At 45.3% G+C, this 20,322-nt stretch overlaps 2 protein-coding genes across 10 annotated transcripts in view; both read right to left on the bottom strand.

The window, feature by feature from the left end:
• ST3GAL3 (ST3 beta-galactoside alpha-2,3-sialyltransferase 3) overlaps window positions 1–8,082 on the bottom strand; it is a 201,144-nt gene extending 193,062 nt beyond the window's left edge. For all 4 annotated transcript variants that reach the window (XM_036892928.2, XM_036892932.2, XM_036892930.2 and 1 more), the window contains exon 1: window positions 7,943–8,082. The gene's annotated coding sequence lies outside the window, so the exon portion shown is untranslated. The remainder of the gene's footprint in view (window positions 1–7,942) is intronic.
• Window positions 8,083–10,330: 2,248 nt separating this feature from the next.
• Window positions 10,331–20,322, bottom strand: part of KDM4A (lysine demethylase 4A) — a 39,521-nt gene continuing 29,529 nt past the window's right edge. For 4 of the 6 annotated variants that reach the window (XM_036892806.2, XM_036892807.2, XM_057500127.1 and 1 more), the window contains exons 17-22: window positions 18,814–18,922; window positions 18,280–18,465; window positions 15,230–15,400; window positions 12,093–12,212; window positions 11,720–11,812; window positions 10,331–11,584 (exon numbers count right to left, since the gene is read on the bottom strand). In XM_036892806.2, coding sequence (XP_036748701.2) covers window positions 11,444–11,584; window positions 11,720–11,812; window positions 12,093–12,212; window positions 15,230–15,400; window positions 18,280–18,465; window positions 18,814–18,922 — 820 coding nt within the window. In that variant the 3' untranslated portion in view covers window positions 10,331–11,443. Of the gene's footprint in view, window positions 11,585–11,719; window positions 11,813–11,932; window positions 12,213–15,229; window positions 15,401–18,279; window positions 18,466–18,813; window positions 18,923–20,322 lie in introns of those variants that run through there. The other 2 variants (XR_008996986.1, XR_008996987.1) reach the window with 2 other exon arrangements.

Raw genomic sequence — 20,322 nt, 5'->3', positions numbered from 1 at the left:
GCATGGTACCTAGCAGGTTTTACAAAGTAGATGTCTGTCCTTTAAAGGTAAAGGACATGTCTTAACAAAAGCTAGAACTGGTTATTTTTTAAAAGAAACTATGTTGAGTGCATTTTGAAAACAGGTTTGGCAGTGTTGCCATCCTTATGTTATTTCATTGCCAAAAAGATATAAAAGTGTCACTTATAAAAACTCACATATCTATGTGCCAGCAGTTCTCGAACTGTGGCCCAAGGACCCTTGAGGGTCCCCAAGACCTTTCAGTGTATCCATGAATTTAAAACCATGTATTTTCTGTATTCACCCATTCTTACAAGGGTCCGGCAGAGCTCCCCAGCAGCTATATAAACAAAGATGCCATGTGATGGCATCACTGTCCTCGTGGCTAGTGGAATGTCTGCTTGTAAATTCTTGCGGTTTAGATTTTACTCAGTTATTTTTTAATACATTAAATACCAATAGGCAAACCCACAAAAATAAAAGTTCTTTGGAGTTTCAGTAATCTTTAAACTTTTTTAAAAAAGGGTCCTGAGAACCAAAAGTCTGAGAATCATGGCTATATACTTAAAAACTTAGTAAGATAATTTTATGTACTGTTCAATATATTTCAAACAAAAGGTTTAAGTGGGTTTTGAAGACATGTTAAAAATACATATAAACATGCCATCTTTCCATTATTTTGTAAGAAAACTGACATCAAGGAAAAGGGAAACTTAAGGACATACAGATGAATAATGTTAAGATAAGGCAGTAGACAACATTTATTCAAAATAACATAAAGTTGTAAGGAGCTGAGAGGAAGGAACTCCTGTCAGCTAAGATGGCCAGGGAGGAAACTAATGGGGAACGAATCTGAATTAAACCCCCATTATCATCTTTTAAAATATGTTCAGGAGACTGAGAAGCAAAATTTCAGAGGCAAGCAGTCAACAGCAGCTCATGCAGGAAACCCATTAAAATAACACCAGCAGTGAACAGAATAGAGAGTCCAGATATTAACCCAAACATATATGGTCAATTAATATATGATAAAGGAGCCATGGGCATACAATGGGGAAATGACAGCCTCTTCAACAGCTGGTGTTGGCAAAACTGGACAGCTACATGTAAGATAATGAAACTGGATTGTCTAACCCCATACACAAAAGTAAACTCAAAATGGATCAAAGACCTGAATGTAAGTTATGAAACCATAAAACTCTTATAAAAAAACATAGGCAAAAATCTCTTGGACATAAACATGAGCAACTTCTTCATGAACATAAGGGAAGGGAAACAAAAACAAAAATGAACAAGTGGGACTATATCAAGCTGAAAAGCTTCTGTACAGCAAAGGACAACACCAATAGAACAGAAAGGTATCCTACAGTATGGGAGAATATATTTATAAATGACAGATCCGATAAAGGGTTGACATCCAAAATATATAAAGAGCTCACGCACCTCAACAAACAAAAAGCAAATAATCCAATTAAAAAATGGGCAAAGGAGCTGAACAGACAGTTCTCCAAAGAAGAAATTCAGATGGCCAACAGACACATGAAAAGATGCTCCACATCGCTAATCATCAGAGAAATGCAAATTAAAACCACAATGAGATATCACCTCACACCAGTAAGGATGGCCACCATCCAAAAGACAAACAACAACAAGTGTTGGCGAGGTTGTGGAGAAAGGGGAACCCTCCTACACTGCTGGTGGGAATGTAAATTCGTTCAACCACTATGGAAAGCAGTATGGAGGTTCCTCAAAAAGCTCAAAACAGAAATACCATTTGACCCAGGAATTCCACTTCTAGGAATTTACCCTAAGAATGCAGCAGCCCAGTTTGAAAAAGACAGATGCACCCCTATGTTAATCACAGCACTATTTACAATAGCCAAAAAATGGAAGCAACCTAAATGTCCATCAGTAAATGAATGGATAAAGAAGATGTGGTACATATACACAATGGAATATTATTCAGCCATAAGAAGAAAACAAATCCTACCATTTGCAACAACATGGATGGACCTAGAGGGTATTATGCTCAGTGAAATAAGCCAGGTGGAGAGAGACAAGTACCAAATGATTTCAAACATATGTGGAGTATAAGAACAAAGAAAAAACTGAAGGAACAAAACAGCAGCAGAATCACAGAACCTAAGAATGGACTAACAGTTACCAAAGGAAAAGGGACTAGGGACAGTGGGTGGGAAGGGAGGGATAAGGGGAGGGGGTAGAAAGGGGCCATTAAGATTAGCATGTATAATGTTGGGGGAGGCACGGGGAGGGCTGTGCAACACAGAGAAGACAAGTAGTGATTCTAAAGCATTGTACTATGCTGATGGACAGTGACTGTAATGGGGTTTGTGGGGGGGTACTTGGTGAAGGGGGGAGTCTAGTAAACATAATGTTCCTCATGTAATTGTACATTAATGATACCAAAAAAAAAAAAAAGACCAAACAACATATGATTTAAAAAAAAAACACTGAAGGAACAAAACAGCAGCAGACTCACAGAACCCAAGAATGGACTAACAGTTACCAAAGGGAATGGGACTGGGGAGGAGGGGTGGGAAGGGAGGGATAAGGGGGGTGGAAAAAGAAAGGGGGCATTAAGATTAGCATGTATAATGTGCAGGGGGGGCACAGGGAGGGCTGTACAACACAGAGAAGACAAGTAGTGACTCTATAGCATCTTATTACACTGATGGACAGTGACTGCAATGGGGTATGTGGGGGGAACTTGGTGATGGGGGGAGTCTAGTAAACATAATGTTCCTCTTGTAATTGTACATTAATGATACCTTAATAAAAAATAAAAAAATAACACCAGCAGCAGGAGTGTGTGCACACATGCACGTGTTACTCCTGAGAGATGGTTCAGAACAGCTGACAACCATATATAATTTGTTGGCATTTAAAGAATGTTCAAGTTAGTCTGACATTTGTATTGACTCTTTCCTTACTGATCTCAGAATAATTTCTTCATGCCTAACATTCCCAGACCAGCTTCATTAATCACTGAAGATGTGTAAGTAAAACCATGCTAGCAATGGTTATCTGTAGGTGGTACTATTAAACGCTAATGATCACCTACCATGAACCAAATAATGTACTAAACATTAGGAATCTTAAAACTATCATTTTTATTATAAAAAGTCCCTTAAGTATCTAGTAGCCCAGCACCACGCTTTTTACACCTATATGCTCAAATCCTTAGAGCATCCTACCTTGTAAGGTAGGAATTTTTATCCCCATTCTACAAATTTGAAAACCAAGAAGACACAAGAGGTCCTGAAGCCTGTCCCAGGTCATACTGTAGAAACTGGTGAAGCCATGATAGAAATCCTGGTCTGTGGACTCCTGAATCTGGTACTCCTCTGCCCCAAGGAAGGACATGGACACACCCCTCAAAATCACTGCAGTAGTTGAACAGGTGTCCTTCCCTCCAGTCTCACCTCATTCACATCTCTCCTCTTACATAAGATTTTATGACTCTTGTGAAGCAGGAACCGTACTACAGTTGCAAACCTCAGAACTTCCCATGTCAAGGAAATAGGATATTCACTCCACTATGTTCTTCCTAAAAGGCAAGGCTGTTAAAGTCATTTCCTAACTTGGTATCCTTCAATGACTCCTAATCATCTGCTGGATAAAGCTCTAACTTCTGAATGCACAAAGCCTTCACAATCTGACTTCTGCAGCCTCTACACACTCCCCAAACATACCCAGTTGTCCTGCCATTCAAGCGTCTTCAGGATGTAGCCACAATCTCTTGTGCTTCTCGGACATCACAAATATTGTTTACTGTCTGAAAAGCCTTTTAAACCCACATCCACCCAGCTGTTAACTAGTGATTCTATAAGACCTAGGGTAGGTAAGAAGTTCTCTGCACTATTATCTATATTTCCAGTGTGACATCAGGTCTCCTTTTAGATTCCACAGGGTTTGAACCCAGCCCTTGTTAGAATGTATTCTAACCACTGGTTGACTGGCCTCTGGTCCTATCAGATTATACACTCTTTGAGGCCAGAGACATACCTTTCATATTTATAAGGCCATGACCTAGAACAGAGCTCATGTTCAATAAATATTTATGGGATGTCTACAGCACCTGATAGATACAGTGAGAGACACAGACATGAACACAATGGAGTAAAATAAAATATGATAAACGTGAAAATAAGAAAGGTGTGGCTGGAATGCTATTCAATGAAGGGAAAAAAGGTAGAAAAATCTGGGGGAACCCTTCTGTTTACATCCCTGGGGTTTCCTTACCTAATTTCTGTTTCTTTAAATCCTGGAGCTGCTGCTTATCATGAGTGCTTACTCTGAACCAGGTACTGTGCAAAGCTCTTTATATACATAAATTCATTTAATCCTTGTAACTGCCTTGCATTTCATTGATGAGTAAACTTGGGCTCAAGAGTAAGACACTTGCTCAATGTCAGACAATTAGTGGCAGAGACAAGATTTCAACCCAGATCTTATCTCCTGCACCAGGGCTCCACCCAGCAGTTGATGCTCCTATTCTTTGTTGAAAGTGACATCTCCCCAAATACTAAAGTTTGATAACCTCAAATAAACCCAATTAAACCAATAATGTTACACTAAGAATCCTTTTTATTTAAACCAGTCAAGTGAAAATGTAGCTCAAGTTATTACATACTTCCTGGCTTCTTAGACTGAGCATCTTGAATGTAATTTAGCTTCTTTTGGATGCTTCAGGACCATTACTGTGTCCATCATTGAGGGTGCTGTAAAATAGTGATTCCCTTAGGAATGACTGCCCTTGTATCAACAGCCCCGGCCTGTGAGCATTGAGAGTGCTTGTGATGGAGTGCTGATCCCAATCTACCCTATCCACCCTATCCCATGCCTAGTTAGAGCTATTACTTTTTGTGCTGTCAACATGCTTGTCTCTAGTAGCTCACCTGATTTTCTGATCTAATCTTCTATGGCCCATGATACTCATGAGTATTGTCCACCAATTATTTCTGGCTCTTTGCTTTCCAGGTACATATTAAGACTGCAATTCTCAGCCCTTCTTTAAAGTTAAGCATAGCCATGTGACGTGCTTTAACCAGTGAACTGTGAATGCAAATGACATGTACACTTTGGGACAGAAACTTCAAAAGCCAATGTCCCCTGCCGACCATCTTTTACTTGATCAAAATGAACACGGAAACACCGTGTTCATGTTTCCATGAGCTTGGGTCCCTGAGCGACTTTAAGGAGCAGGGTTCCCTGTGCACGTAGGCTGGATATGTAGCATGAATGAAATGTCAACTTTTGTTCTGTTAGTCCACTTCCATCTGAAGAGGTTTTGTTAATGCAGGCTATCCATACCAACATACCAGATCTCTCACCAAGGAATTCTCTCACACAAATAACTTTATTTTCTGATTTTATGATAAACATTTTGTTTGCAGAAACAATTATCTTTGCATCCATCCCAGTTCAAAGCCATGTACAACGTTAGATATATTTGCTGAGTACCTATTATGTACAAAACACTGTCAGATAAAGAAGATAGTTCGTATCTTGAGTTTCATTCTTATGTTGGCAATTGTGGCAAAAAGGCAGACTCTAGATTTATTATGTTTAAAGGAGAGAAAAGTCCCACTAAACGGGGAGAAAAGTACAGAAAAGTTTCATCAAAGAAGTTCCATATCAAATGGCCCTGAAACACGGGTAAGAACCAACACGTACAGATTCAATGGGATAATTTAAGATTAAAAAAAGCAACATGAACAAAGATATGGAGCACCAACAGCAAAGCATGAAGAGTAAATAGTTCCACTGACCTGGAAATTATAATACAGTCTAAGGGAATGGCAAGAAATAAGTATACCCATCCTGCCATGCCAGGCTAGTCTGAGCTTAATTCAACAGGTAGTGGGGAGCCATTAAAAGTGTTGGCTGGAAAGTGAGATGTCTGGAAGTGATGGTTGTACACAGAACATATGAGAGGAAAGAAAAAAAAAATAGGGGTTTTTTGCAGTAATTCCAGGAAATGATCAATGGCCCAAATCAGTGTGATGATAGTAGGCACAGAAAGAAGCAGATGCCAGAAATAGTGTGGAGGTAGTATAAAGACCTGGCAACTGACTGAACACAAGGGAAGAAAAGAAGAAATTCAAGAATGAATCTTGAGGCACAGATCCTGGGTAGCTTAAAGGATTGTTATTCCAAACAGCTGAGGTTAATCACAAAAGTGACAAGAGCAAATAAAGTGTTGCTATTTATTTTTCTAATGGCTAGGTCCAGCTTCATCTGAAGTAAATAATACTATTTTTTATCCTTTGCCCCACCTGGGACAAAGTTATTTCTTGATTTAATGCTATCGAACCTATCTTTTTTGCACAACCTTATCTCCCATTTTTTCCAGTAAGAACCCCCTGGAACCACCTATGAGCATTTTGGGTTCTCACCTGCCACCTTTACCACCTTACTTTCTCCTTTCCTAACTTCTCCTTCCTTTTCATCCACCCAGGCTTACCCATTCATGGCTCAACTCAAGCCTAGCTCCCCTGTGATTTTCCTCAAATCACATTCCTCAAACACATGGATTTCTCCTTTTCCTGAATTTCCAGGGTAATTACTGTCTGGGAATTCTAGAGACCATGTCATTAGTTATCGTTTTCCTGTGTGTCCTTTATTCCCACAACTATCTCATAGGCCCATTAGAATGAGTCATACATTACAGGTCCTGAGTTCCCCACAGTCCTATTGCTTTGCACATAACATGTACTCAATAGACATGTTCCAATGATCCGAAGTCAGACTCTAGGAATATGCACCTCATTTCCTCATTAATAATTTACTTTTATTAAACCATGGCTAGACATTTAAACATGTGAAATAGGGAGATTCACCACTTAATACTTCAAATTATCCTTGAGTTAAGTGTCTTTAATCTTAGGAGCTGCTATTACATTAAGAGATTATTTGAAAATACCATTTGGTCTTTTTTTTTTTTTTGGTGCCAGCTTCCTTTTAATCTTTTTTACTTGAATACCAAACAGTTCAATGATCATCACTCCAAGATGATTATGACTTAGAAATAACCCAAATTTCCATAAAACCTATTTCACTTTCAGGAATCTAGTAAGCTTTTTTCTACCTTTATGTTCAGCTAGCTATGGTATAGATAGTTAAAAGTATATCCACAGAAAAGTTCACATTTTTTACAAACTAACAGCTGCCTTCATTGGTTTCTCTCTCAATTAATTACAATGGTTCAGTGCACACGTTTCACTCCCTCTGCATATTTAAGGGTAACACAAACAGAAGGTAGGTTTACTGAGAAATAATAAAAAATGGGCATTGTAAAAAGGAATCCAAAATATTCGTGGGACACTATCCTAACCAAACCTCTCATCACTGAGATATTTCCCCTTGCAAGCAAAATCACCGAGTAAACAATGGGGAGAAGTGTCGGAGGAAAGGAAGCAAGAGAAGCATACTCTGCCAGTCAAACTGACCGTGGTCCCATGAACATCTGGCTGCCTGCCTATAGAGCAGAAGGCAATGACAACCGCTACTCGAACACTGCTGATTCCCACTCAGGCTTTCCCTGGACTTTTCCTTCCGCTTTCCACAGCGAAGGCCCGCCTGACCATGTCCTTCCTCTGCGCCAAGGTGCGCAGCGCTGCGGGGTCTCGCTCCCAGGTGACCTCAGACCACTCGGCCCGGGTCCAGCCGTCCTCTCCCCCAGGCCTGGAAGCCCCTACCCCGGCGAGGTCATCCAGGGGCCGGACTGCCCGCCCGAGCCCGCAGTCTGAGCCGTACGTACTTCACTATTCGGAGACGGCTAGGCCGTGCCTTGACCCTACCCTCCGCAGCACGAGCGCGAGGACCCGGGGGCCGCGGGCGGCGGGGAGGGTTGGGGCGGCGCGGCGACCGTTAGCCGCGGTGACTGCCGTGCCCCGACGCGCACAGGACTGGCCCTTACCGCAGCGGAGAGGGATGCCGGGGGGAGGCGGCGCCCGGCCTGACGCGGGCGGGAAGGTGGAGGCGGAGGCGCAGGCGGCGGCGGCAGCCGCGGGAGACCCCAGCGGGCGCCCGCAACGCGGTGGGCTGCATGGGCGCCGCCATAGTGGGGACGCAGCGGCGGGCGGAGCGCACGGCCCCGACCGGGGATGGCGGGACCACCAATCCCGCTCTCCGCCTCGGAGCCCTCGCCGGGGGTCGGGCGTTCGCGACCAATCGGCGCGCGAGAGTCGGGCGGGGCGCCGAGTTGGCCAATGCAGAGCTGCTCTCTAGGCGGTGGGCGGGCACAAGCCCAGCGCGGCCCAACAGGCACAGGCACCGAGTTTCCCCGGCGGCCCACGGGGGCCCGGCCGCCGGCAGGGCAGGGCTGCGGGTAGATGGAGGGGTCCCGGCCTGCCGAGTCCGGCTTGCAGGGTCAACGCGGACGCTCGCGCCTCGGACCCCCGGAGCATGTCCGCCGCCTAGAGGAATCCTCCTCAGGCTTCACGCCCGAACGGGTTTGCGTTCGGGATGCCGACATTTGAAGCCTGCAGGGCTTGTGGTCACTCGAGCCAGCCACTCGAGAGCCTGTTTCCTAGCCCGTGCGTAGGGCGGGGGACTTGCCGGGGGCAAAATGCAGGGTGGTCACTGTCACTGCACTCCGGGGACGCAGACTTTCGCTCGGAGACAGGCTGAGCGCCGCCAGTCCTCTCTCCGAGTGGCGACCCTGCCCAATCCTGTGGGGTAAGAGGAAACCGGGGCCCCTGGCTGCCTTTTTTCACGAACTTCAGAGGCTCGCAGTAAACTTTGAGTCTGGCACAGGACCACTCCGTCTCTTCTTCCCTTCGCAGCTCCGGAGTTCTAGCTGCTCCCCCACCCTACCCATTAACCGCAGCTAAACCCCAACATTCGCCTAGGGCACAACTTAAAACGTAATCCCTCCTATGGGATTAACCGAAGGGAGGAAGTACATTGTCAGGCTGCAAGCCTTGGTTGCCAACCCAAACCCCTAACTAACTTTATAGACGACATCTTGCAGGGACAAAAAGCCTTCTAGAAAGGAGCCTAACAGGCTAGAAACCTTCCCTGGAGTCAGTGCTTTTGAGGGCTAAGTTTGTCTTCACCGACATGCAGTAGAGAGACAACGGCCTGTTATATGGGACTTGAGTCTCATCAACTCAACTTCGTTTTCCTCACGGTTACTTCACTGACCAAAAGATGTGGCTTCTAGAGAATTAGTAACTGTTGTGTTGTACCAGCACCCCAGCCCTTCAAGTCGTTCAGCAAAGCTGTCCGTGGCAGGTGGGGAATGACTTAAGAGGTAGGGAAGGTCTGGGACCCTGCCAAGTCTAGGGAAGTGTTCCTTCCATCCAAAGATATGTGCTCCCAGGGCTCACCAATCCATTAACACCTGGCTCCACCTAGTCACCCCTGAGAATCCTTTGGTGCAGGACAAAAAGGTCAACCTTCCTTTTTTGGTCCCAGGAGGGAGCTGGCAGAGGAGTATCTTTGAAATCTGCTGCTCCTCCCTCCCCTGCCTCCCAAGAAAACAAGACACCAGGTAGCAGCCACCTCCCAAGCCCCAGGTCACAAAAGCAGCGTTTGAGTTGCAGAGCTGACCAAGCCTCTGCAGCATCTGGACAGGGCCACAAAACAGGGTGCCTAGCCATCCAAGGACTGGCTGGAGCAGTTCTGCTGTGCCCAAGGCCTGTACCTATTCACTAGCCCCTCCCTGACCTGCTGCTGGCTGCTCTATCCTTAGCCACCTGCATGTCAGGAACCCACCAGGCAAAGCGCTGGGGCTTCCCCCTGGGAGGCTTCTCACCAACCATAGGCAGCCCACAGCAGCTTCAAAACTCTCCTGGATCTCGCTGAGGATCCAGCCCCTTGCTTTTCAAACACCTAAAATGTACTCCCTCAAGCTGGTTCCACAATTTGTATGGAATATAGACGCTGGCATGAATTAAAACCAACTCAGTGAAGGTAATTAAGTGTGGCACAACTGAGAGATCGACCCAGTTCTGTGGGCCCTGCAAGTGATCTGGTCCTCTATTACCCTCTCCTCCCCATCACTAAGACAAGAGAAACAAAAAGAGGTGCATAGAGACAGATACCTCTGCTCCCCGTGTCCCACCATGCTTGGCCTAACACAGAGCCACAGGGCCAAAACCTAAAAAGGAGCCCATCTCTTTAGGGCAGCTTCCTAGATCCTGCCTTTCTGACTTCTTAAAATACATGGCCCTGCTCCAGAGCCTGTGACTCTAGATACACCACCTCTGGCCTGACCCTGGGCCACTCAGGCTCCTTAGGGCAGACACAGGCAATCCTCTGCTCAACACATTTTATTGCTAAGGACAAGGTAATGCACCGGTTTTCAAAATAATTTGGTTTATAGCGTTCATACGTAACAAAAAAAAAAGGGAAGTATTATAAATCTGATTCTTGTATACACAGGGTATAGGTGTGAAGCCCTCCAATCCTGGGCCCAGGCAAATTCATGAGGAGCAAAAACCTGCTAACCCCTTCAGTGTTGCCCTCCATTCCCACCCCCTCCCAAATCAGCACCCTCCCACCCTCAGACCAGGGCACATCTAAACCTGCCCCTGGTCTCCAGTGGCCCCAATTCATCTTAACCCACCCAGCCCCTGCATGATTGCAATTTTCTGTTGACAGAATCACCTACCAGGCTCTGCCTGCTTCCATCATTAAAGTCGCTCTTCAGGGTATTCCCTCACCCACACCCTCTAATACTGTGCCACAAGGGGCTCTGTGCCTAGAGTGATGTGAGCACACACCCACGGTACCCCTATCTTCTTCAAGAGAGATGAAGAGGTGGCATTAACTCCTCGGCATCTCAACACTGCAACTTTGTCAGCACTCCCTTGAGGCAGTTTCAGGGACAGACATGTCACATCCATTTCCAGCCATCCCTTAGGGGCCCTTATTCAGCTCAGCTGAGGGCAGAATTTCACATTTTGTTTGCCCTGGATAGGCAAAGAAAGAAGTAAAGGCCTGGGGCTGGCAGAAGCTGGTCCGTGTACACACACACACACCACACACATACACACACACACACACACACACACATAAATACAAAAGGTGGGTGGGGGTAAGCACCAGCACCTCTGCCTAGTTGGTGCAGGTGATCATTAGGAAGCTAAGTCCTAGGCGAGGAACAGGGCAACCAACCCAGCCAGCACAGCTGATCCCATTACAGACTGGGGCCAATGCAGCCACAGCATTCCAGTGCTCAGCCCCTCAGCTGTGAGATCAGCAGCTGCTGCCACGTGTCCAAGAACAGTTGTCCATTCACTACAGCGACCTGATGAGGGTGGGGTAAGATGATGACGGGGCTGGTTATTTCACTCCTTTCATTTTACAACTTCACTTTTAGAGACTTCAGAGTTCCAAGTGTCTGCTGTGCTGTGGAACCCCAGGATGCTCTCGCCTTGATGGCTGGAAATCTCTTGGCCCCTGGAAGCACCTATTCCATGATGGCCCGGTATAATGCAGGCTCAATGTAATCTTCCCGGTATCTTGAGTTGATGACTCGTTGCCGTTTCTTTTCCTGTTTAACCTCTTTCTCCGTAAAAATCTCGTTGAAGCGCATGTCTGAGGCTACTGACTACAGAAGAATAAGCAAGCCAAGTGAGCTCTTTGTGTGCCAACCACCCCAGGAGAAACACCAAGGGACACAAGCCTTGCCTTATTCCCTCCCTCCCTCCCAGACAGGAACCAAGGGCACACAGACAACACTCACCAGTCTAGACTTGACTCTCTTGGGAAGCTCTTCATCCAGCGTGTACACATCGTCTCTCTTAACCACAAGCTGTGAGCCATCCTCAAACTCCACCTACCAAGGAAGCAAAGCCCTTTGGCTAAGATTGCCCTGATTCTCCCTGGTCCACTATGCACAGTGGCCAACTTCCTACAGTACAGGAAGCACTGGGAATACTGAAATAATGACTCTCACGTTTGAAGCCAAACCCGGTAGGCTGGATGGACACAGGGCAGTCCCCAGCTCTGAAAAGGTCATTCTGAATCTCTCCCAAAAGCAAGACTTGCCTCTGGCCCAAGAAAAAACACTGAATTAATCAAGTACCCCCAAATCCCCAGCAAATATCTTTGGCTACCTGGTACATCTGGATGGGGTGGGAAGCCACAAACTTGGCTCCATAGACTTGGCCATCTGTCCATCTCACTTGGACCACTTCCCCTTCAGCAGGAGGACCCAACTGGAGACAGTCCTGACTCTGAGGGAACATAAGGCAAAAGAGTGAAAGGAAGGTCCCCCTGAGCAAAGTGAAAAGCACCATCTACCTCAGGGAAGAATGAACCAGGACAAATTCCTGCTCAGACATCCAAGCAAGGCAGGCTTTCTCTGGGCTGAAAGATACAATGGTTAAAGACCTGCCTGCTAAGTCAAAGTCAGCCCCATCTCTCTGTCCCCTGCTGCTTCTAGGTGACAGAAAAGAGCAGCTATAATAAGTTTAGTAAACTTGATAATGTAAATGCCAGAATCAAGAGTCCCTCTCAACTGTCTCTCTAAGGGAAAGGAGACAGGGCTCTACCATGAAGAAATACCAAAACAGGACTCAACTATTTTAAGAAATGTATTCTTAACAGGAAAGAAAAGATCACCTACCATGGGACTTGGCAGAAACTTTAGAACTTTTATTCCCTCCAGGAGGGTGTACCCTAAGGGTGGGTGGGTCCTCACTGCATTTCCGGCAGAGGGCGTGGTACAGTGGGAGGCCAGTGTATGGGCACACTGGTTGAATGAAAGGTCTGATGGGTAGGCCTAGGAAAAGGTCCTTGGGAGCATGGACGAAAGTTCACATCAGATAGGGGTAGGGGCAGTGAGTCTTAAAGAATATGGATGTTCAAAACTGCTCTTAACAATCATACTACATGACAAGAATTAGAAAGGCTATACTGCCAATTCATTTATTAAGTAGAAATGGTCCTAACACTGTATTGCCAGTTCATTATTGAGTAAGCACTCAATAACTACAGTGTGCATGAATTCAACAGCTAAAGTACAGCCAAAAAAAAAAAATGTGAGGTGGAAGTTTTAATTAGCCAAATATATGGAATTCAGTATGTTACTTGAGTTCTTTGAGATTCAGTTTCAACTCATATAATAGCAGTTCTCAAACTGTGGCCCCAAAATTTCAGGAGGATTCCAGAGACACTTACAGGAAGCCTGTGAACCCATGGCCATTTTCATGATTTTAAAATATTAGCCTCTTCCATTGTGCTGACATTTGCATTGATGGTGTAAAAATCTATAATGAGTAAAATTGCTGGCACAAATTAGCACAAATCAAGGCAATGGCCCTAAGCTCTACTAGTTGTTACTGCATCCTTTACTACTGTGCACTCAAAATTTAGGAAGAAAAAAGAAAAAAACCTTGTTTTATTATGCCTCCTGATGAAACAGAAAAAAATTTTAACTTGGTTAAACCTTAATCCTTGCGTACACGTGTGAATACTCAAAAGACACTTTTGCTGCATGCTGAAGGGTAATGACTGTCTAGAGCAAAGCACCACGTAACTGAGCTGTGAGCTACACTAGCTGCCTTTTTCATGGAACACAAGCTTTTTTTGAAAGAATGACTGACAAACTATGTTTGGGTACTGGCAAACATCTTGAAAAATGAGTGAAGTGAGCTTGTCACTTCAAGGAAAACAAGTGATAGTACTGTCAATAATAAAACATAAGCTTTCAGGCAAAAATTAGAATTTCAGCAGTTATATCACCACTAAAAAGCATCCCAAAATTTTAAGTATCTCTCTGAAATTAGTGAAACTAATGAATGTGATTTCTCTGATACTGTATAACATTTAACAACATTTGGAAGATCTGCATAGCCCAATACACCAATATTTTCTAAATGACCAACATATGATATAAAATGCCTAAGAGCCATTATCAGTGCAAGATAGACCAAAATGAGTTTTAATTGTGCAGAGTACGCAAAGTTAATTGACCTGTTTCAGAGTCTATACTGCAACTAACTTTTAAGAAACTACCACTTGCTGAGTTTTGATATCAAGTATCAAAGAACACCCACAAATAACCTAAATGAGGAGTAAAAGGCTCCTCCCCTTTCTAATTATGTAACTGTGAGGCTGAATTTTCATTACATACTTTAGCCAAAACAACAAACTAACAGACTAAATGAAGAAGTGACATTAAAAGACATTTGCAAAATTAAAAGGTATTCTTTTTTTGTTGATATTTTTTGTTTTAAAATGAAGTTATTTTTCATTTTTAAAAATGGATTGTCTTAAACCAATCTCCATTTTAATTTCTAATAGAGTAAATACTGATAGACCTGACCCACAAAAACAAAAGGTCTTTGAAGTCCTCAGAACTTACAGAAGAGGGAGTCCTGAGATCACCTTCTCTAAGTTAGAGAAAACACCCCCTACTTCTCAGAGTTGGTATGAGAAGTAACAGATACCTGATGTTAAGCACTTAGCATAGTGTCCCGCACAGCAGAAAACTTAGTAAATCATAGCTGTTCTACTGCTGTGACTACCACCACCTTTACTACAAAGTAACCTACCTTTTAACTAATGAATGTGCTTTTAAAAACTAAGTCGTTAATGTAGTATAAAAAGGAGGAATACCTGATGTTAAGAAAGCAGTGGCTTCATCCCACTACCTTGGTGCTTAGTCTAACATGTGAAAAGGCAGGGTGGCGGGCAGGGGAAACCTGAACTAAGTCCTGAATACTGAGTCAGGAACCCTAGGATTGGGTCCAGGCATGGCCTTACATCTTGGGTGTCATTAACATAAGCAGGGCAGAGGCATCTCTAACCTCCATCCAGTTTCTACTCCCCTAAGGCCTTTGACTATGAAGAACCAAAAGCAAATTCCTAACATCTACTAAGAAGGCAGGTAGAAAAGAGAACTGGGTATTTCCCCAAATCACACAGCTACTAAACAATGGAGCTGGTAGTGGCTTCTACTGCACTATAGCACCTTCGAGGGTGTTTAGACCAAAATACAAGCATGTTTCAAACAACTGCAGAAAACAACAATTTCTATCAGCTCCTAGAGGAATCAGGGTACCAAGCAGCACACAAGTTTCTTTGCATGAAAAGACCAGTACAAAATGCTTCTTGTGTGCAGGGACCAGGTGATGGGACTGTGGACCTGGCTAGAAAAGGCAAGCAGGCAGGCCCACAACCAGTTTGCCAGCCAGACCCAGAAACACCCCCACTCCAATCTTCCCAGGAAGCCCCCCACAGACATTACCACTATGTCTTCAGGGTAGAGATTGTCACTGAAGGAGCCATCATCAAAGTTGACTTCATAGAAGGTCTCAGTGGTGAGCCTGACCACCTCACACTGATAAAAGCGCCCATTCTTGTGCTTGCTGATGACCTTCTGCCCTGCAGTGATGCTCTGCAAGGCGCCCTTGGCACGCTGCAAAAACAGAGGCTTGGGTTACTCCCACCCTGAGTTGCCAGGCCTGGCAAATGCAGACGAAGATCAATGCAGGGAAGATAAGCACAGGAGTAGGAAAGTAGAGAGGAATAAGAAACAGGAGCTGAAACAGGTCTTTCCAGATATCCACACCCCAGCCAGAACCTTGGAAGAAACTAGCATCATGTTTTCCTCCACAAATGCAGCTCCTTCCCAGTCCCGGTCCACAATGGGCCCATATACCATACTTCCTCACACCCTGAACTCCCACAACACTCTTCTGACTTCCCTTGTTGTTGTCAGAACTGAAGCCAAATAGTACCTACTCATGCACACAGCTCAGACACACATCAAAGTAGACACTTCACAGGTGACCTGAGGCCCAGTGCCCCCAGACAGTGCTGCATACAGATCTCAGCACTAGCCTACCTCAGGACTATGGCACAAAGACAGGTGTGTGCCCAGCTGCATATGACAAACAGCTCCCCATAACAAGGACCCTGCCATCTCTGAGCCTTACATCACCTGTCTCATTCTGAACTTGCCCTTGAAGCAAATGGGACAGCAGAGTATCCGGTGGCCTCATGTCCAGCCATTCCTTACCAAGATGCCTAGGCCCTGGGTGCAAACCACGCTGGCCTCCCTGCTGTTCTCTGAGCTCCCGTTCCCACCTCAGGGTCTTTGAACTGCTGTCCTCTCTCCCTGAAATGCCATCCCCACAGTTATCTGCATGTTGGCTCCTTTACATCCAAATGTCAACTTCTTGACGCCTCTTCTTCCTGCTCTATCTCATCCTCAGCACTTCTCCCATCTGATATACTGTGTATTTATAAGTTTCTATGTATCTTTCAACTATATGCAACAAGAGGGCACGCACTATTTTGTTTTGTTCACTGGTATATTCCCAGCACCTAAAACTCTGCCTATAGTAGATGCTCAATAAATTTTTGAAGACTGAATTAATGAAAGAAATAGTGAACAGTACCTTCTATATGCTCACAGCTCCCAGTCTACAGCCACCAATTTAAGGGTGTAATCACGGTCACCAAGTCACTCTCAGGTTCCACACATATACTCCCATTTCCCTCCCAGAGACAGGACCCAGGCTGTCCCAAGATTTTCACGCCTCCAGAGTCTCATTTTCACAGTGACTGTTTTCCTTCTTCCTAAGCTCTAACCTGCCCAACCACCTCTCATGCTCAGTAAGACATCTTTATGGAAAAGGGAGAATCTGGTCAGCCATCAAGGCCTTCCATGATTCCAAATGTTCCAAGTGATAGCAAAAATTTTGCTCCTCTGGACCCATGCTCTACTGGGTCCTTTCTTTTATCACTGTATTTACAGCACTGTTGACATGTTTATTGTCACTGTCTCTTCTGTAGGCTCTACTCTGCTAGACAAACTTCTAGTTACTTCTAGTAACTCACTGACGGCAATCTGCCCCAACTACAGTCTAGTTTCTGGCCTCACTACCTCACTGAAACTCTGCACTTTCGCGTCCCCACTGAGCATTATACCAGGCCTGCCTGCCTGCCTTACAGCATGGGGCCCTCCTGATCCCCATGCTGGCTTGCTAGACTGTGATATTCTACTTCTCTCTCCACGTTTTCAGCTACTTTCACCAGCTCATGCTCTGCCATCTGCTCCTTACGTTAGGAATCTCCAGAATCCGGTTCCTAATGGGAACTGGATTCAACTACCCTGATAAATACTGACAATACCTAAATCTTTACTTTCTTAGTTAAACCAGCTACCCATTGGCAGCTCCATCAGAATGCTCCAGCAGCCTCAAATTCTACATGTCCTTTCCTCTTTTTCATTCTTCCCTGCCACATAGCCCTGCTCCTTCTCAGTTCCTGATCACAGTTAATAACATCCTCCTATTAGCATCCTTTCCATCTTTCAAGGGAGTAACCTGAGCCACCATAAATTCAAACTCCCTCATGCCATCCTCCTCCTCCTCTCAGTCTCTCCATGGCGGTCAACAAACCGTGTCAGTTACACCCACTGTAGGACCCCAGAGTTGGACGTAACCCCAAAGCTCTGCCTAGGCATTCCCATTTCATACCTCATTTCTCTCCTAGGTTAATTGATTTCTGCCTCAAATTCTTATTCCTTGAATCCTTGAATACACCACCAAAATGATTATTTTTAAAATATAGCTAAAAATCATAATATTTGAAAAGCCCTTCTCATCTAATAGAGGCAAGGTCAAACTCCTAAGTGTGGCTGGCAGTCCAGGGCCCTCTCCTCTGGTGCTGCCTGCCTGTCTCCCACCATGTTCCCAGAACCAGCTCTGCATGTTCATTCTTCTGAGATGTGTTCATTCTGTGTCTAAGGCCTTGAATGCCCTCCTGCTCACAATTCCTACTCATTGTTTAAAACTCACTTCAAATGCCACCTTCTACCCAAACCCTTTCATAACTCCTCTAACTAAAATTACATGTACCTTTCTCTGAGTTTCACTGTTTGGCAAAGTGCAAAAATCTCTACTGCATGGCAGCTAATGGTTAACTGTTGGGAGCTCTTCCCTTCAGTTCACAGCCTTTACAGAGCTTCTGCTATGTCCCTGACACTGACTTAATAGGGGCACTTAACTTAATAAAACATGGACTCCCAACGGAGTTTATCCCAGAATAGTAGTAAACAAGTAAACAGATTATCAAGGAATCAACCACAAGTTGCTTGGTGCCACTGGATTAGGAAGCACAAGGCAGGGAGGAGAGATGGACAGGGTCCTTCCTGTAAGCCTTACTCATTAGCACTCTGCTAAAGCATAATGCTCGAGGAAATACTTGCTGACACAATAAATGGACAGCCTGCAAAGAAAATGATCCTGGCAACTGTCAAGAGGATTCTACAAGGGCACCCTCCCTCACCTCCAAGTTGGGAATCTTGTGCCTGAAGCAGGTGATGAAGACGACGAAGGGCCAGTCGTCTGGCTGCATCATCACGCCAGCAGCCTGGGCACAGCTCACATGGAAGGCAGTTGGGCAACGGCCATGGGAACACTGCACACAGCAGCCAGCATTTCTTTTCCTCCGCTTCTTGCAGAAAACACATTTCTACAACACAGGGGAAGCAAGCCAATGATTCCAGGAACTAATAGTACAGGCTCCTCCGTTGCTTCCCCAACAAAAATACACAGAGCCAAACGAGCAAGAGCCTAGCTCCTTCCCAGAATGCAAGGGTTCACACACCCTCTTTTAATCCCACGCCTAATTGTAGGTGTGTCCCCTCATTAAGTAGTTTTAACCACAGGGTGACAATCATAAACCTTGGCCAAAACCAAGAGGGAAAGGATGATGATCACTGGGCCAAGCAAAGGATACCCTCACAGCGCTGTTCACTACCCAGAGACTTATAAACAGGACAATGAGGTAGAGCCTACAAACCCATCTCTTCTTCCTTACCAGTTTGAAGCGGGGCAGGGGGATTTTGCTCACATCCACTGGACTTCTTTCTGCAATGTTGACAAACCTTGCTTCCAGAATTGCCACAGCACATGAGACGTGGACCCACCTGCCAAAAGGCAAAGGCTGCTTCAATCCTCTCTGGTCCCAGGGCCCTGCAGCCTTCTCATGTAATGAGGGCCTGCAGATAGTGCTTCCCCCTTAACCAACATGACCGCTGACTTCCAGCAAGTTCCTGGGATCCAGTGAGGCAAGAACCATAGTGTCTCCACACTGAGCATGTGGAGATTGGTCCCTACACCACCGACCTACACAGGGTTGTACTTCTTGCCACACTCACTCACACATAGCCTGCTGCAAAATGAGCACAGCCACAGTTAATTAAGTGTGGCAAGTTTCAGGGAGTGAGAATAAATTAGAGAGCATCCTAAGGCCGCTTTTACCATAGGACCTGGGTGCTGTGTCCTCATCTGCCAGTAATCACAGCTCTCCCTCTTGGCCTCTGCCCAAACCTTTCCCCTGGGCTGAAAGGACCTCTCTTCTGATCCTTTCATCCATAGTACACTCACTCTTTAACATCCGGCCCATGCCCCACTTACTCTGAAAGACCTGTTCAACGGACATCCTTAGACAATTATGTAAGTTCTAGGCATCTTGGGAAATTGACATGCACCAAGATGAGAACAACAAAGATGGTGAAGTCTCTTAAAATCAGGCCAGGCAGAAACCTACCATAAACAGTGCTGGGACTACATGGAAGCTAGCTGCGGGATCATTAGGGATACTATGTGAGAGGGGAACAGGTCTGCTCTGGGTGACAGTGTAAAGATTCTAAGGTAAAGGTGGGAGGCTCAAGCAGAGCCAGCTCCACCCAAACAAAGAACAGCAGTATCTTGCAATTGTGAGGAACACGATGAGCTCAAGTAATGGCAAGTGCCTTCAAAGGAGTGGAAGCAGCAAGTGGGACAGCCATTTATCTTGAACAGCATGAAGGAGATTCCTGTGAGGCAGGATGCTGGACAGTATGCATGCTCCAAGTTCCCTAAAACAGGATTTTAGCTGGAAGCAGGATATTCACCACTGACTGCCATCTGGCCTGTGTGCACTATTCCCTGGACAGCCAGCTTTTCCAGGGTAAAACCTCATTCACCTTACATTTCTACCTCAGAACAAGTAAGCCAACACCAAGCACAAAGATTCAGCTCACTGAAAATGAACTGCCCAACAGCTGAGAAGCCCACTCTGGCTAAGATGCCCAGACCTTCTGTAGATTTGATTCAACAGTGGGTAGGTCTGGCTGTGCTCCCTTAAACGTCCCCCTCTCCTCACAGACACTCACTCCCTCTCATTCGGAACAGCAGGTCTGAACCAGGGAGAGCTCATCTCCCCAGCCCGTGGCCACCTCAGCACCAACCCCAGCTGTAACAAGGTAACTGTCCTCACCTCCAGCCCACAAAGCCCCTGCATCATGGACATAAGGTCCTCACACCTCCCAAGTCCCTCTTGAGT

Source organism: Manis pentadactyla, chromosome 4, assembly GCF_030020395.1.
Source record: "Manis pentadactyla isolate mManPen7 chromosome 4, mManPen7.hap1, whole genome shotgun sequence".
Lineage (NCBI taxonomy): Eukaryota > Metazoa > Chordata > Mammalia > Pholidota > Manidae > Manis > Manis pentadactyla.
Note: the sequence above shows the minus strand (reverse complement) of the source record. Positions and strands in the feature narration are given on the sequence as shown.